The following is a 16,846-nucleotide window of genomic DNA, read 5'->3' on the forward strand; positions in this document are numbered from 1 at the left end:
ACCAGCCTACAAGCAAAGGGGAAACTGTTACAGAGAATTGTGCAAATAGCTCAAGTGAGTATTCATCTCTTTGTTCTTTAAAAGATCTCAAACAAAATAATCTGTGAAGAAAGTCACTCCTATACCAAAAATGCAGATCAATGGGAATAGGTAATATATAAAGAAGATTTGTAACACTGCTGTCTGGATCGGGGAAATTAGTGACTTTATTATGAACTTTAAAAAGTTCAGTAATCAGATTTACAGCTGTAGTAAAGTTCATTATTATTTTCTTAAATAATTTTGCAATAGGTTTTAAGGAAATTAATATTTTTTCTAAGTATATAATTGTTTTAATTTGTTGTGACTTTGGCTAGTTGTTTTCTTCTCTGATTCAGAGCTATTAGTTGTTGAGGATAGTTAGCATTAGTTTTGTAGAAGCATGTAGGAAAATTAAAATACCAGAATTCTATATAGGAATAATCTCTTGTTTACAGTGGTGTCTTCTGAATATCAAAACATAATATTTTGTCTATATTTGAATTTATCCTCTCATTTGTGTAGGCAGTAGGAGAGTGACAATGGAAGTTCTTGAATTGCTTGTTGAAGACATGTCCCTTATTGGTGATGCTATTTCTGAAAATGTTTGGGAAGATGACAGCCTTTTTGCATTGGAATTGGTAAGATTCTTCAGGTTTTGATCAGCCATATATTGTCTCCTTTGATAAGCTTCTGACACCTTCTGCAGCAATTCATGTAGCTAAACTTCTGCTGAGCAGTGCATTTGAAAATTTTAAGTAGTTTTTTACTAGTTGAGATGGCACTTTTTAAAATGTAAGTTCTTTTACCAGACAATACTTGGAGTTTCACCTCAAGAGAGTAAGCAGCCATTGAGAGAAACACATGTAGGGAAGGGAAACTGAGGGAAAAGCACTGACTACAAATGTTGGACACCAATTTGATGTACATAACAACTTTCCCTTTCTTTACTCCTTATAAACTATCTGTTTAAAATTAGGGAGATAACTGTTCAGATCCAAGACTGGAGTTCTAAGATACATGGTATCCATTTCCTACACAGGAATTGTAGATCCCTGCACAAATTTTAGATATCTTAACAATTTTGCTTAGGTGGGAAAGAAAGGAGAGGCCTTTTTGGGCCAGCAGAGATTCAAAGCATTAAGGTGCTGTTGACTAAGTATTTTAAGTTGCTGAGCACAGTTGAGAGTTATGTACATGAATTATAAAATTAGTGAAAACAGATAAAATTATTATGACTTGCTCTTTTGAAGACAAGTGAAAGCTGAAGCATAAGCTGGCATGGCTCAGGCATGTAACAAACATACCAGAGTTGCAGACTGAAACTTGTCTAAAGACTTGAATTAAACGTACTCTTTAATGCAGTTGACTTGTTAGAATTTGTGGAAAATACCACTGAATATGAAACAATAACAGCTGCAATATTAATTAATTAAAATATTGCTTTAGGCTTTCCTGTTCTCTATTTTATAATTGTTAATATTTAAATTTATAAGACCTATTAGGGAATGAGAATTTTTTCTTTTAATTTAATCTTCCAATCTGTGAAAATCTATTATAATCGATCAGCATCACATCAGTGCTCAAGATTACTTGCAGAACATTTAATCTCAGAAGCTTAATATCTCTTCATCTACTTGTACTATGATCTGAATCAGTGTATTTCATTGCTTATAAATATGTATACCATACTGATTATTATTAGTAGGATAATGTTTGTTTCCAGGCTACTAATAAACAAACTCCTGCAAATAAGGTGAGTAATGGTACACAGTTATATTGATTTTTTTTTTAAATAGGGGAGAGACAGAAAAAGGTTTTGCTGTTTCCTTTGAAAATCAATAGGGATAAAAACTTCATTGATGTTTTCAAAGTTACTGTGAATTGGTTTGGGAAGGGTTTTTTTTTTAATTTTAAGGTAAAGCTTTATTAGCAGGTTCAAAACAGGACTTAATATTTCGTTATTAAGACTGAACTTCAAAACAGGCAAAATTTCAGAAGGTAAAAAGTGTAGTGAGAAGAAATAAAGTTGGTGGGGGGAGAGAGAAAAGTGGGAGAGGAAAGGGAGAAGAGCAACCAGGAATGGGTAATTATTGAGCAAAGTATTCAAAATTAATAGTGAAAGTAGGCTGAGGTCTAGGACTAATGCATAGGTGACAAAAACATTGCTATGTATTTTGCAGGATTTATCCAGTGGCATATGCTTATGTGGCATAATTGTGCTGATGATGCTGCAGGTGCTGTGTAAACACTGTAAACAAACAGTGATGTTTCATTTTTTTCTAATTATTGTATTTCTGATTTTGTTTTCAGAGAGACAAATTGCTTCTGGTCTTGGGTTTGCTTGGAGAAACTATATTATATCACAAAAGCAATATAAGTGCAGAACAGCCTAAGGTGATGCTGGTGCATCACAGGATGGCATTTATTAGTATTTCACTCTTCACTGTTAGGTTGCTCCAAGTACTTCTCCCTGTAGAAAAGGTATGTCATCACTAATTGTGAGTGATTGTCTCTTGGTTTTGCATTTTAAGAGGGCAGTAAGAGATACTTTCCTCAGGGATGAATACTGAGAAAATAGGTGCTTGGACAGAGAAATTAATCTGATTTGCACTGGGTGATATATGATCACAGATGGCAACTTTGTCCATTCTTCAGTTACCAGTGTATTCTGCAGATTACAAATATTAAAAAAAAAAACCAGAACATTTTTAATACAGTTTTTAAATGAATTTTTGAAATTCAGTATTCTTTTTCCTCTTGTAGTGTTTTTTTCTGATATGATGTATGGTTTGCAAGGCTTTGCTGCCCCCTGCTTTTTTGTAGTATGCATGCAAGTAAGAGTAGCATTATGTAACATGTAAAAATCATTACTCTTATTCTGATGGAATGTAGTAATCAATTACATTTTGTAAATTGGAGTGATTTTAACTATTCTTTGCTTCCAGTGCTCTTTTAAAATTCTGTTGTAGCTCTTGGAGTTCAGGGGTTTTTGTTGTTTTTTAGTGGGGGGGTTTTTGTTTATTTTAATGTCAGTTGGGAAGGTCTGATGAAGTTTTTGTGAGATGGAAAGTGTTAGATGTGTAAACCTGAATCAGTTTTAATTTTTTGGACCAGTTTTTAGTGGAATGTAGCTTTTTGTAGACATTAGTTAATCGGATTAGACAATTAATTTTCAGTTACAGGGTTTTTGTCACAAATATTAAGTCTTGTACCTGAAAATAAGTGTAGATGTACGAATCTGATGACTTTTCAGAGTTTTTGTCTTTTATGTTCTTGTGTACCCAATACAAAGTTCCCATACTATGTATAACAGTTCGAACAAAGTTACTGTATTTGAGGTCAAAATACAAGTTGAAAGCATGTACACTTGCAATTAAAAATAAAAGAAAAAAAATCAAAAACAACAAGAAAAATCCCAGTCCTTAGTTTGCAATATGACCATGTGGAATTGTAGACAGCTTTTTTAAATGCAGAAATCATTTTGGTTTGTGTACTCTCTGCCATCTCGTGGTCAGACAGTGAATTGACTCCGGCCAGCAGTGTGCCGTGCCTGGCTCATACACAACTTTTGTGACTGGTTATCAGACTGCAGGTCTGATATAAGAAGTGACATCTAAATAACTATCACTTTTAATAAAGAAAAAACAATTCTTCCGATAAAACTAATTTAATGAAATGTGTTTTCTAAATTTTAAGTAGCAGCAATAATGATTGTACTTGTTGAATGACTGGAAGTGCTACTGTTGGTTTTACTGTATTTTCTGGCTCTTATTCTGACAGTTGCTTTTTTTTCCAAAGGCGAGTAAAGTTACACAAAAGAGTTTGCTGAATGCTTTGTTCCTTCTCTCACTGGATATGTCATTCTCCTTGGAATATCCAAGCATGCATGAATCCATTGCAGCCTATCTGGAGCAGATGAGTACTGAGAACTACAGTATTTATAAGCAAGTTTCAGAAGCTGCATATTCGATTGAATGCACTTGTAGCTTTATGGTTGAAGTTCATAAGGAGGTGTGAAACTTTATTATATAAAATATTTCCTGTAGGCAAATTTCTTTCCTTACTTTGTTTTCTCTCTAGTAAAAATTAAAGTCTGTCATAGCAGAGGAAGATCCCCAAGTATAAGTATTCTGTATGATGCAAGGTGTAGTTAATTTATATTTGTTTTCATTAATACTAGTCAGGATATTGGTAAAAAATCTTATCTGAAGTAAAAACAAAGAAATAAACAATTGGAAATTGGAAATGGGCACAGGACCTCTGATGGGCAGAGAAAGAAGCAGCAGCAAATACTCTGCTTATTTATAGAAACAGATACATATATATCAATTTATATCTTGACATATAATACATGTTTTTTCATATAATACACTATTTAATAAAATATAATAATATTTTTATATCTATTAAAATTCATAGTGTGGTTGTATGTATGCTATTCAGGAGTTAAATATATCCTTCTGAAAATTTTAAATTCCAAGTACTTTGGCAATTGCAGCTTTAATAAACAACTACTAGACTGGCTGACGTTTGTATTTCACTTTGTTATGAAGACAACTGCTTTATTAGTTAAGAGATTCTAGCACAGTACTGAAATATTCTTCTCCATTATCCAAATGGATAAGCAATTTTGCACAATACTGGTTACATTGATACTAATACAAATGAATAACATACAGAATATAAATATAGTGCTGTCTTAAATCAGAATTAATCTATCCTTTGTCTAGGCAGGTTATGAAATTAATAGAAGCAATACTTTGCTCAGAAAATGCTCTTTACAATGAAATTAACTCCATCAAATTTAAATGGCTCATGTTTAATGTATTTGGTAACCAATATGATGAAGACATATGTACTCAAATTAAAAAAAAAAAATCTAACTTGTTTATTAACAGTGGTATGTTTAAAGTTTAATAGTTACATCTTCTTTATGCTTCTCTCACATAAAATGCATATTGATTAAAAAATAGTGATTTGAATAGTGTTAAAGTGTTCGTGCTGTGAAATGTTGGACACATTATTCCTACTGAGTTTAATAGAAGTTTATCTGGACTCAGCGGCTGAAGGGCTTTCAGCTCCCCAGAAGAGGTTCTAATTTTTTTTTTGTTGGAATGTATTGGATTAGTTAATTATAAACTTCTCTGTGAAAGACTGAACAAAAACCTACTTAGTATTCAATTATGATAAATTTGGAAATATTATGCAGTAAAATTGGATACTTTTAATTTTTACTAATTTTGTTAGTTTCATTCTTTCTCTTCATTTTACTTCACAGGGGGACAAGAATCTTTCTGAATTACTAGAATTGGCAGATCAGGCTTTGAGTAGTCTGCCCTTCCACCTACACTTTCCCTTGCTTCAAGAATGCATTCACATATGCTCAAATATGTGAGTACATTACTATTTAAAACTCTCCTTGAGAAAATGTGATTTTTCTTTCTTTTTTTTGTGGATAAAGTTTCTCAAATAGGACCTCACTTCTTTATTCCTTGTAGGAACAATTATTTTCTTTTAGCCATTGAACAGGCTGATTTGTGCCGTTCTCTGGTGGTTTTCTTGAAAACTAAATTTCAGTTGCTAAAAAGTTAATTGTATTCTATGTATAAGCTTTTATGATTTTGTGTGTAAAGTATGTGATTTATAAGGAAGCATCTTAAACACTTCAACTTGTCTTTCAGTTTTCTTGAAAATCCTTTGCCCTGAGTATATTTGTATCATTTACTTTTATTTTACTTTGAGAAATCCTAAAGGACTTCCTTTATTGTAGATGCTTTATATTGCAGCATGGCATCTCATTTATTAAACAGCCTATTTTTATTGCTTTTGCGATTTTTCCATGTCTCCAGTTAGACAATATGTTACCTTATGGTGCCTGAAAAAGTTCTTGAAGAACAAAAATTTAATTATATACTGATTCAGAACTTGACTGTAAGGTTTTTTTCCAAAGGAGACTGCATTTGAGAGCTGTCCAGTAAATGTTCTAAATGATGAAATTTATAGATGTTTTTCAATGTTCTAATACTTTTAGAGTTTATCATCGTTTGGTTGATGTTTCAGGCAACAGGAAATTAAATTTTTTGACTAATATCAATTCCCTTCACAATAGTGAGATGGACTTTAACCTCTATACTGAAAAAATTCTAAAACCACAGGTGGTTTTTATAATCATATATATGGTCAAATATGTCTACTGAAGCTCAATAGAATTTTATGTTTTCAGATGAACATTAATGTATTTTAGGCTCTTAATTTTGATGAGAGAGTTTTGAAAAACTATCATCTTTTATTACCTACATGCTTAAAAGAATAAAAATAAAAATATACAAACACAAAGATCGATACTATGATTTTGGCAAATATGTTGTCATCTCTGAACTGTTTACTATTTTCCAAAATGTATACCATTACAGGAAGTATTTTTCAGAGATTATCCTGAAATGTAACAAGAAAATTTCTGTAGGCATCTTTAGATACTGTAAAATAAATTGGTTTAATTAACTATTTTTCATTTTTAGTTGGAAGTCTGCTGAAGCCAACTCATTGCTTCAGGTGGAGGGTCAGAAGTTGCTTCTCCATTTATTGTCTCATCCTTTGTTGAATATAAAAGCTGAAGCCTATCACTGCTGTTTGGAAGTGGTTAAGGTTTGAATTAATGCTTACTTAACACTCTTGGTGTTGCACTCAATAATGCATGTTATATGGTTTTGTCATTAAAAACTTTTTTAATACAAATTCTCTTTACTGTCTTATATGCTGAAAAATCAGTGTAAGCCTGGGCTTGCAGTTTGCTGTTACATTCTTGGTATTAAATCTACTTGTTTAGGTTAGACTTCAGGTACAGCACTAAAAAATGGCATGTAAAGAATATGTAAATCCTTTTATATACTCCTAATATTGTTTGTTGTTTTGTTTTCTTTGGGGTTTTTCCCCTGTTCTGGAGCTGTATTGTGTGTATCTTGGATTTTTTTTTACATGGGTATTTTGTCATGGCCTTAGTTTTGTGTAATGATAGCCCAAGGGATAAAGAGCATGAACTTCCTAGAAGTATGGCATGAACTTCCTAAAAGTGTGGCTGTACCCTATGCTGGGAATGGCAATGTCATATTTATCAGGTCATTTTGTGTATTCCATAATATTGGCTCACAAAATAAAAATTATTTTTGTATTTTGATATAATGCTTGAATTAAACTTTAATTTCCTATAACGGATATAATCTATACCTAGTGTGCTTGTAGCACAATCCACAACTGTATAAATATGCCAGAGCTAGTCTCTCTGAAAAAAACCCTATCTCCACTGAATGGCACTTGTCTCTTTTTACAAGATTTTTACCAGCCTGTTTTACATTTTTCTTATTTTAATCTAATGCCAAACATTGTCTTATTTAATGTAATATACAGGTTTTCAAATTTATTTTCACAATTATTCAAAATAAAACCAAAATTATTTTCTATTTCTTAGTCCTGTGTAGTAACAGGAGTTTTCAATCAGTGATCCAAACAGATTGTGTTTGTTCCAGGGTTGTCACGTTTAGCTTTCAAAACTAGTCTTCCAAAGTGCATGGAAAAAGTTGTTTACTGCATGACAACTTCAGTCTGTCTGTAAAACAAGATGTGGTAGTGGAGACTGACTTGAATTTTTAACTAACCATCTTTATTTTTACTGAAGGACTGTCTAGGTATCCATAACATTGCAAAGCCCGTGCCGTCAATCTGCCAGGGAGTGCATTTTCTTCTGCACCCTAAAGTGTTGTATGAAATCTGCACATTTGGCCTTCAGGAAGATAAGAGTGAGGTACGGTGTTTGCTGGCTGCGTTTGTAAGTTGGTGTGCACGCAGAGTAGGTGTTGGTATTCTCCATAGTGGTCTAATGCTTACCTGAAGTTTTGACCAAATATGGTTTCTTGCATACAGAAAAGATATGCAAATAGTAAGGTTGTAGTAAATGGAAGGATTTTTTTTTAATACAATTAATTCAGAGACAAGATAATATTATGTGAATAGGATGCTATTGACTGTAATAAAGACCAATGAAAATTTAAATAAGATATTATTCAGCCCTAGTAAAATGGGTATATGATGAAAATGTATGTATGGTGCTTCACATTTATGGGAAACATGAAGTCTCAAGTTTTGTAAAAGTGGGGTAGCTTCTGAAATAGCTGAGGAACAAAAAGACAGTTTAAATCTGCAAGTCTTTGCTATGAAATTATATTTCACCACCACAAACATCTGTGTTTAAATATAGTTACTGGAGCATTATAGAAGTGTTCTATAATGTTGTAGAATAGGACCAAATTTCCATTGAGTTCATTTATATGCATGACTGCTTAACATATGTCCACTAGCCTATAGAGCTAAGTAGGGAGTTGTGAGAGGACAATAAAGTTACTTATGTTCTTTATGACAACTACTTTATAGCTGATCTATAACATCCCTACAGTCAGAAAGAACATTGACTACCAAATTATTTATATATTTTTAGCTTCTCTTCTGGAATGAGATTTTTTTTTAATTCAGTACTAAGCACAGTTCCATTTAAAAGTGATTTTTTTAGATGTGAGCATTTTAAAGAGAGAAGTAAAATGTCTTTGAGAATGTGCTTTATGTTTATGCTTTGAATGTAATTTATCTTTTGCAAGGAAGGCATTTATTTTGGCTACTCTATTGGATATGTTATTAAAAAGACTGGGAGTTTTCTGTATTAGTGGTTGTTCAAGCAAAAGAAATAGATTTCAATTGATGCTGAATTAAAAGAATCAGAGCTAATGCCTATTTACAAATTTGTCACATTTTGTTTTCTACCTTATAGTGTATTTTTATTATATTTCTAACAAAATAGATAATGAACATTGTATCCAAGTATTTTTAAATTTATATTACTTCTTGCTGTGTAACTGCTGCTTAAGTGTTCATAAAGTATCAGTTCAATCTTTTAGGCATGTGACATGGAGAAAAAAATTGACAAGAACCTTGTATTTCAAGTTAGGCTTGATATTTGCTATATGATTCTATAAAGCCAGTCTCTCTCTAAAGATAGGCTAAAGCGATATTATTAAAGGCTGTCCTTGTTTCCTGGGGGGAGAGGATTTTTAGCTCTGGCATAAAATGCAGGGTTTTAGCTGCTGAAGGTAGGTGTTTTCACACTATATAAGAGTTAATTCTGATAAGCTGGGCTTTTTTCCTATGTTCCCATTGCGTTAATAATCTTAGCTTGTAAATACTCTAGTATTACATGTTATGTAGATTATATACTGGATATGTTAATGCAGTGTAAATGCTGTATCATATGGCTTTTTTGGTTTTGATAGAGAACTTCAGATGAGTTATGATACAGCTTGAAATATTCAGTAGCCTTTTTAGCTTGATTCTTTGCTTCAGGAAAGTGAATTTGCCACATAACAGGCTTTAAGTCTCTTGTCTTTCTGTGTCTTCAGAAGCATATCATAGACTGGGAATAAAATGCCCCAGAAAGTCAAGGTCGGGAAAGAAAAGAAACAGAATTTCTTTTACCTGCCGGATAGAAGGACTGATGGGTGTAGAAGTTTTAAGTAATGATTTATTTTATTTCAGAAAAGACAAACCAGTGTTCTAAGGAGAAAATTATTATGTGCTCTTTAGGCAGAACTATTTGTGTGTTTTCGCTTGGAGGCTTTTTGAACAACTTAATATGGAGTTGAACTGATAATTTAAGTGTAGCATTCTGCAGTAGCAATATTTTTTCTTTGAGACATTTTTGTATAACATCTCCAATTTTAGCATTGACTAACTTAGACACATCGGTGGTTGCATTAGTGGTTTTGTTTTTTTTGTTATTGAGCAGGTGAACTCTACAGCCAAGGCCATTCTAATACATCTATTGCAAGGACGGTTAATGATGGAAGTATTGACTTGGAACAAATTTATTGAGGCTCTCTGTCCCGTAATTCCTGTTTTACAGGTACTTCCAAGTGCTTTAATCTGAATTTGATGTATGCAATCATGTATATCAGGTTAAGTAGCAGATGGAAAATAGATAAACAGTAGCATACCAACAGATTTGTTCTACTGGGTGTCAAATGGAGAAATGTTTTATAGTACACCTATAAAATGTACTAAAGTTTGTTAGTATATTGAATTTGTAGACACATTTTAGCCTGATATCACTTGTGCATGAAATTTGAAATGTTGTAGCATAAATGAACCAGTACTGACTGGGGCTTAAAACGTTTGAAGATATGAGGGGATAATGCAAGTACAGATGAAAGTATTCATAATTACTGAAATGTCCCCCATGTCTTAAATTTGAAAACTAGCTTCTCTGTAATAATAGTTTTCTGATCAAATACACACTCAAAAAATAGCAATCAGCCTAAGCTATTTTTTTTAGTATATATAGATATTTGTTTTCGGTGGTTTTGTTTCCAATATTATAGAAGTATTCCTTAAGCCTTAATCTTCATGTTTCCAGCAATGTACAGATTTAATTTTCATTATTTTTACTCTCAGCTTGATCTAAATGGAACTTTTACCTTTCTCAGTTGGATTTTCAGCATAATTGCTTCATCTGGATTCTTTACTGTTTTTTTACTAGTACTTGGAATTTCCTTATTGTGGTCTGCCCTTAGTCTTCCAGATTAGACATTTTCCTGCATTTGCCTGGTATCTGTTTTTTTGCCTTATTTCTCTCTTAGTTAATAAATTCAAGTATACCTTTTGTCTTCATTTTCCCCAAAAAATCACACTCACACCAACTTCCTTGTTTCCCTGCTGTGTGTTCGTTAATTGCCTGCACCTCAGTATTACCCTAAGTTGAAAAAGAGGCTTATATAAATTTACTCTGTATGCAAGTTGCACAAAAATCAAGGCAAAAATGGGGAGAAATTGCAAATAAGATGGGCCTTGAAATAGAGGGCTTAGAAAGAAAAAATATGTAGAGGAAATAGACTGAGAATTTGAACGAGAAGGGAGAAGGGTTATTTCAGAGCTTTCTCAACCAGTCATTAGAGCTTTTTTATGTTACCTGCATATATATCTTACAAACAATTGATAGTCAAGATTAAATAGTTAATAGATTTAATAGGGGTTTTACTATAAGATGTAGGGTAAACGTGTGAGAAATCTTTGTGAGTAGAATTTCCCTCTATTCTGTAGCCTATAGTGGCTTTGTACAATAGATACCAGAGTAGGGTATGCCAGAGGTCTGTGTTTACCAGATGCATAGAAAATGCATTGTATTGTGCTCTACTTGTAAAATGTTTGCAATATCATTACTTGATATAACTGATTCCCTTTTGTCTGTGTGTGAAAATGCTTTGATGAAGATCTGAAAATAGGTAGAATTTAGTGTTTTAAAATAATTTTCTTGTAGGGACTAAATTTTGTTTATTGAAATGGAAACTGGTCTTACAGAGCAGAATCATGTTAACAGATTGAACGGTGAAGCTTTGAGTCAAAGCACCTCTGAACCATGTAAAGAAATCTTTAATTTATATGAAGGATCTTTTTTTTTTTTCACAGAGGAATATTAATCTGCAGAATTTGAATGTTTTCTTAAAAATAACTGTATAGTTGTTTTTTTATGTTGCTCCTTCCTCACCCTCCCTTAGACCCTAAAATGGAATTAATTACCTTGTCTAATTTGCTAAATTAATAAGTGGATTTTTATAATTCTGGAAATTTTTGTTTGTTGTTTGTTTCACTTAGGGTTATGCTGACACAAAAGATACTTTAGGTAAATGCATCCTCTCTTTGAGTGAAACAACCTCTGACAAAGGAGAGGGCATTCTTCCAGGAACTCCCAGACTACAGTCTGCTCTGCGCCTTCTCTTCTCAAAAAAGCAGCTGTAAGCAATGCTTTGTAGCTTTTCAGCACATTTTCTCATCTTGATGACAATAATGTCTTCTCCTAAAGGTTATGCTTGCTGTGTCTTGATTTGAAAGGTTAATTAATCAAGTCTGAATTGAATTACACCCCATATTAACTTTTGAATTACACCTCATATTAACTTTTAAAACAAATTAATTTCTAACTATACTGCTCAAATTTTCCAGTATGAGTGCTTTATATATTTACTTTAAGTATTTGTTCCTTTAGGGTTCGTTCTGTAGCTGCTAAACATTTAGCATTCCATGTTCTTAATGAGGAAGGGGCAAACCTGAAACGCCCGTGCCTGAATGGTAATGTCCTTTCCAGCATTTCAAACTTATTTATTATAGAGGGAGCTATGGAGCTAAAATTGGATGATAAAATGAACTCAATAATTAAGGTTAGTAAACTCTTTCTAAATTTTGCTCTTCTACCTGTCCAGTCTCTGAGTTTCCACTTTCAGAAGGTTGCAATATTTAATACAAATTGCCTTGCTTCATGAAAAGAAGTCTGTTGATATATTCTTTCTGTGTGCACTGAAACAGTGATTCTTGTGCTACCATTTGCAACACTAAGAAAAAAAATCATTCCTTTTTTCCTGCTCTGCAGAAAAGATTTTATTGCAGAGAACACAGGCCTGGTCTGTTCATAGCAATTTCATTCTGCATGGATAGAGTCTGATTTTTTTCTAGATTTTTTTTTCTATATTTTTTCCCCACAATAACAATTTTTACTAAAACAGGCACAAATAATTTGTAATATGAAATATTTTAAAGCAGATTGCAAACTTATGTCTGTGTTTACTTAATATTGCTGCTGTTGCAAAGTGTAAAACAAATCATGAGTGTATGACTCAAGGGAATGCCTCTCTTTTTTTTCTTTCTGAATTCTCATCTCCCTTTTATTATCCTTTCTTCATTCCCCTCAATACTTTCAGATTAACAATATGATAAGCAAATGCTTAGATGCTTGACTCCATTGCCTTTAAAAAGTCAGTCCCCTTTATAGACTTTAAAGCATGTTCTACCATTTCTGTATAGTGTTAAGATTCTGTAGTCCTACATAAATTAGGCATTATTTGTTAGAAGTCTGCAGTTACAATGCACTAGAAACTGTTTGGTTTTCATATTCCATAGATGTTATTAGAGATTTGTTGCAAAAAGATTGTAACCTAATCCGTTCCTCTTACATGTATGTAGGATCTAATCAAATACATTCTAATAAAGAATTTAAATTTTTCTTTTACTTCCTGTTAGGAAATTTGGCTGGTATCCTTGTATCCTTGTTTTGCATCCTGAATACGGGATGCAAATCTAATATTGTTTTACTTTTAGGCAGAAACTGTTGAACAGCTGTATGATATTTTGACTTCTGATGCTGTTGACCTAGTTTTAAGGAAGTCTGCAGCTGAGCAGCTGGTTGTTATTTTAGAAGGTAAAATTCTTCAGAAAATTTGTATTCATGTGCTGGTCATTTGGGAGCTTGAGGTTTTGCTAGGTTGTCTGCATGCTTGTGCTAAGGGTCCTTTTTGTAATTTTTATTTTATTAATTTTGGTAAAAAGAAGTGATTGAATTGCAATGCAAGTAAGCAATCTTAGAGCATTATTTCATTTGGTGCATAACTGTAGAATTTCAAAGACAGCTTGATGTTTTTATATACTCAAACTCTAATTCAATAAGTTTTCTCCAAGGAATGTGGATTCTAATGAGAGCACATAAGTACTTTACCATGTGAGGGTGAAATCTTAGATAATATTAAAAATACTGTTGGAAAAATTGCCACAAAAATGAGGAAGTATATCTACTTTATCTCATAAAATATATATATAGTTATGACTGCAAAAATTTTCATATGTTTCAGAATTGAAGCAAAGCATAGGATGAAATTGTGAAGGAAAAAATAAAGTTTTATCAGGACAAATTTCATATGAAGGATCACTTTTTAGCTATTAAAAAACAAACCAACCAACCCAACCAATTCAAATGTCTTACCTTTTTGCTGTTTATGTTGTTGAATATTCTTAAACCAGTTACTCTAAAGGGTGATATCAGTGGAAAATACTCTCATGGTGATTAAGTAAATACTATTTTCAATTCCATATTATACTGTTAAAGTGTTTTAAAATATTTGAAGTGACATCTTTGTTTGACTAAAATTGAGTTACAGTGGGATTACTGTAATTTTTCAGTGTAAAATTCTTGTGGGAATTTATGGAATGTATTTAAGAATGTGGTAATCAAGAGGCTGCTATAGTCAGGTAAAAATACTTGGAGAAGGCTTGCCTTGCTAGAGATCTATATTACTGTTGATTGATTGGCAATATTAGAAATTTACTGTAGATAGCAAGAGTTTGTAATCTTATAAAACAATATTAATATTAAGCATTTTTATATTAAATTTGTGTGAAACCTGTTATTTTTGCTATCTTTTGCTTTTCCTACAGATACCAAAATGCATGACATTCTGAAAAAGTTAGGTGTGATAGAAAAGATATTGGCCTACCTTAATGAGTGTGTACATGTGGATGGCAAGGTAAAAGTATTGTTAGCGGTTCTTGTGCAAGCATTGCACAGCATGACAGCAACAGAGTCTGCCTTTTTCTAGACTTGCAACACTGGTCTTTGTGCATTAATGCTGCACTGAATACAAGTGTTTAATAACAATTATAATTCAAATGTGTATTTTGCTCTAGTTTTGATAATGCTAAGATTCTCTTAATGAGAGAAGATTGGCTTCCCTACCTGTGAGAAAACATATCCAGAGAATTGTGTACGGTGAGGTTCTGGAATGTACCAAAACTTCCCTGAAAGCTTTCTCAGTAGAGTACAAAAATATTTTAATGACCATTAAAAAGCAAAATGTTATGCATAATTGTCTCTAAACTTAAATTCTGAAGCAAATTATAATTAAAAATGAAAAGTAATTGCATGACGTGCTATTGTAAACATGTCAGATTGAATTTCAGGTATAAATAATTTTCTGACCAATAGAAGATCACTTCACCAGGGAGGGTCTCTTGGTGTAGATGATGGAGCTTTCTGTTTTTCTAATATATGAGTAATCTGATGATTGATTTTTTTTTTTAATTCATTCTTTGAAATCCTTTCATGCAAGCACATTTAAACTATAGTAGGTGCTCAATATAACGTCAGTCGATAAAGTTTTATGGCTTCTTGCATAGTATTGTTACTCATTCCAGCAGTTGAAATCTTGAGTTTTTTAAGAAATCATGAGAATTTTCGTGTAGTAATGACTTTTTTCCCAAAATGTTCTAGAGAAAAGAGCTGCTTGATATTTAGTGGACTTCCTTTTTTTTTGTCAAACTAATGAAAATTACTTCTTCAGAAATAGCAGTTTCTTCCCCCAGATTATCAGTATCTAAGATTATCTCCATAGCATTAAAGAATGTTTTGTCCAATTTATGATCTCTTGTATAGAAGTACTTCAGTAAACTGTTCTAATACAGTTGAAGAAATTGAAATATTGGGTTCCTCAGGTTTCTGAATGTTGGGTTGGTTTTTTTTATGTCAGTTTTGTTGTACCTTCTTTAGAGAGAGAAAGTAATGAAACTGTTGTTTTGGTTTGGGTAGTGAGTAGATATTGCTCAATAATAAAGAAGGACAAACATGGGAAATACATTGCCCGGAGCAGATTCTTCATAATCAAGTAAGGGTCTAGGGTGAACTTTATAAAGGGCTAAAAATATTATTTTAAAGTTTAATTTAATCAGGAAGGGCTCAGGCAACAACTCCCTAGGGCCTGTGACATTAGGACACTATCCTGAGGGAATCTAGTCCAGATCCTTGGTTCTCCCCTTAAATGATTTTTTTTTAAATTTAATCATAAAATCGATATCAAAGAAAAATCAACAAAAAATCTTACATGTTCTTAGAAAAGTGGCCATTGAGGAAAGAAAATAAAAGAAGTAGTAGAAATAGAAATCAGCATCTAAATAAGGCTTTATATATAACTGTGCAAAAGATATTTTTCCATACTAAATAAGTAGGGGCTTTCATTCATGTGGAATGAAAATAAAATGTATTTGTTGATGCTGTTTACAAAATAAATTTTAAAGGCAGAAGCTCATAGGCAAAGTAATGATACTGTGAAAGAAATACTCTCTTCTCATTCTTAGGAGCTGTGACTTTGGTTGTATTTTTGGCCATTCATTGACACTTTAAGTTTTAGCAAACTGCTTTCCATTCTCATGATCTGACAGGCTGGGACCCAGAAAACTAGTATGATATGATAAACTATTTACATTTTTTCGAATGTAAATAAACTTAGAATAAACTTAGATGGTTGTAAATACTTGGTGTTTTTTAAAATCCTTCAGCTTACATATATACTTTCTAAAATTCTGTAATTTGAAAGCAAATGTTATAATTCTGTTATGAAGCCAGCCACCAATAAAATTACCATCAATTAATAATAAAATGAATCAACAAGTAAATAATTTTTTTAAAGAATATGAGATTGTCATCTGGCTGAAATGTGCTATTCTGAGGAAGTTCTAGACTTCTCTTTTACAAATGATTGAATATATTGCTTAATAGTGGGACAGTCTGTGTTAAGTGCATCATAATAAATTGTACTGATAGTTGTATTTATTCAATCTCTTTCTCTGTTCCTGTAGCTTATGGAATCCTTAGTGGTACCATGTCTGGCACTCCTACGCAAAATTGTGTGTGCTGACCCAGTTGCTCGCCTGTCCCTAGCACAGCAACCCTCTCTACTGCTTTTGCTGTTCAGAGGTGAGAATTGTATTTGCACTATAATACCCCTGTCAAAAGATGGCTAGATACCTTCTTAAGAACTTTGGATCACTTCATGGTATCAGATTCTGATATTTAAAACATAAATAACTGTGTGCTAGTTTTCCCATATTGTGGCATGTGTTGAAAGTGTTGGCAGGAAACTGTGGAAAGCAGTTGCTTTTAACTAGTGTTCTTCTATGTATTATTAGTTATCAG

The 16,846-nt window shown here is 32.5% G+C and overlaps 1 protein-coding gene across 2 annotated transcripts in view; it reads left to right on the plus strand.

Annotated features, from left to right (window-relative positions):
- Positions 1-16,846, plus strand: part of RTTN (rotatin) — a 79,401-nt gene that overhangs the window by 13,392 nt on the left and 49,163 nt on the right. For both annotated transcript variants that reach the window (XM_066546152.1, XM_066546157.1), the window contains exons 10-21: positions 544-659; positions 2,332-2,502; positions 3,820-4,032; positions 5,300-5,412; positions 6,540-6,666; positions 7,694-7,819; positions 9,848-9,964; positions 11,710-11,849; positions 12,101-12,272; positions 13,207-13,306; positions 14,317-14,405; positions 16,510-16,627. In XM_066546152.1, the coding sequence (XP_066402249.1) occupies positions 544-659; positions 2,332-2,502; positions 3,820-4,032; positions 5,300-5,412; positions 6,540-6,666; positions 7,694-7,819; positions 9,848-9,964; positions 11,710-11,849; positions 12,101-12,272; positions 13,207-13,306; positions 14,317-14,405; positions 16,510-16,627 (1,602 nt within the window). The remainder of the gene's footprint in view (positions 1-543; positions 660-2,331; positions 2,503-3,819; positions 4,033-5,299; positions 5,413-6,539; positions 6,667-7,693; positions 7,820-9,847; positions 9,965-11,709; positions 11,850-12,100; positions 12,273-13,206; positions 13,307-14,316; positions 14,406-16,509; positions 16,628-16,846) is intronic.

This window comes from Molothrus aeneus, chromosome 1 (genome assembly GCF_037042795.1).
Source record: "Molothrus aeneus isolate 106 chromosome 1, BPBGC_Maene_1.0, whole genome shotgun sequence".
NCBI lineage: Eukaryota > Metazoa > Chordata > Aves > Passeriformes > Icteridae > Molothrus > Molothrus aeneus.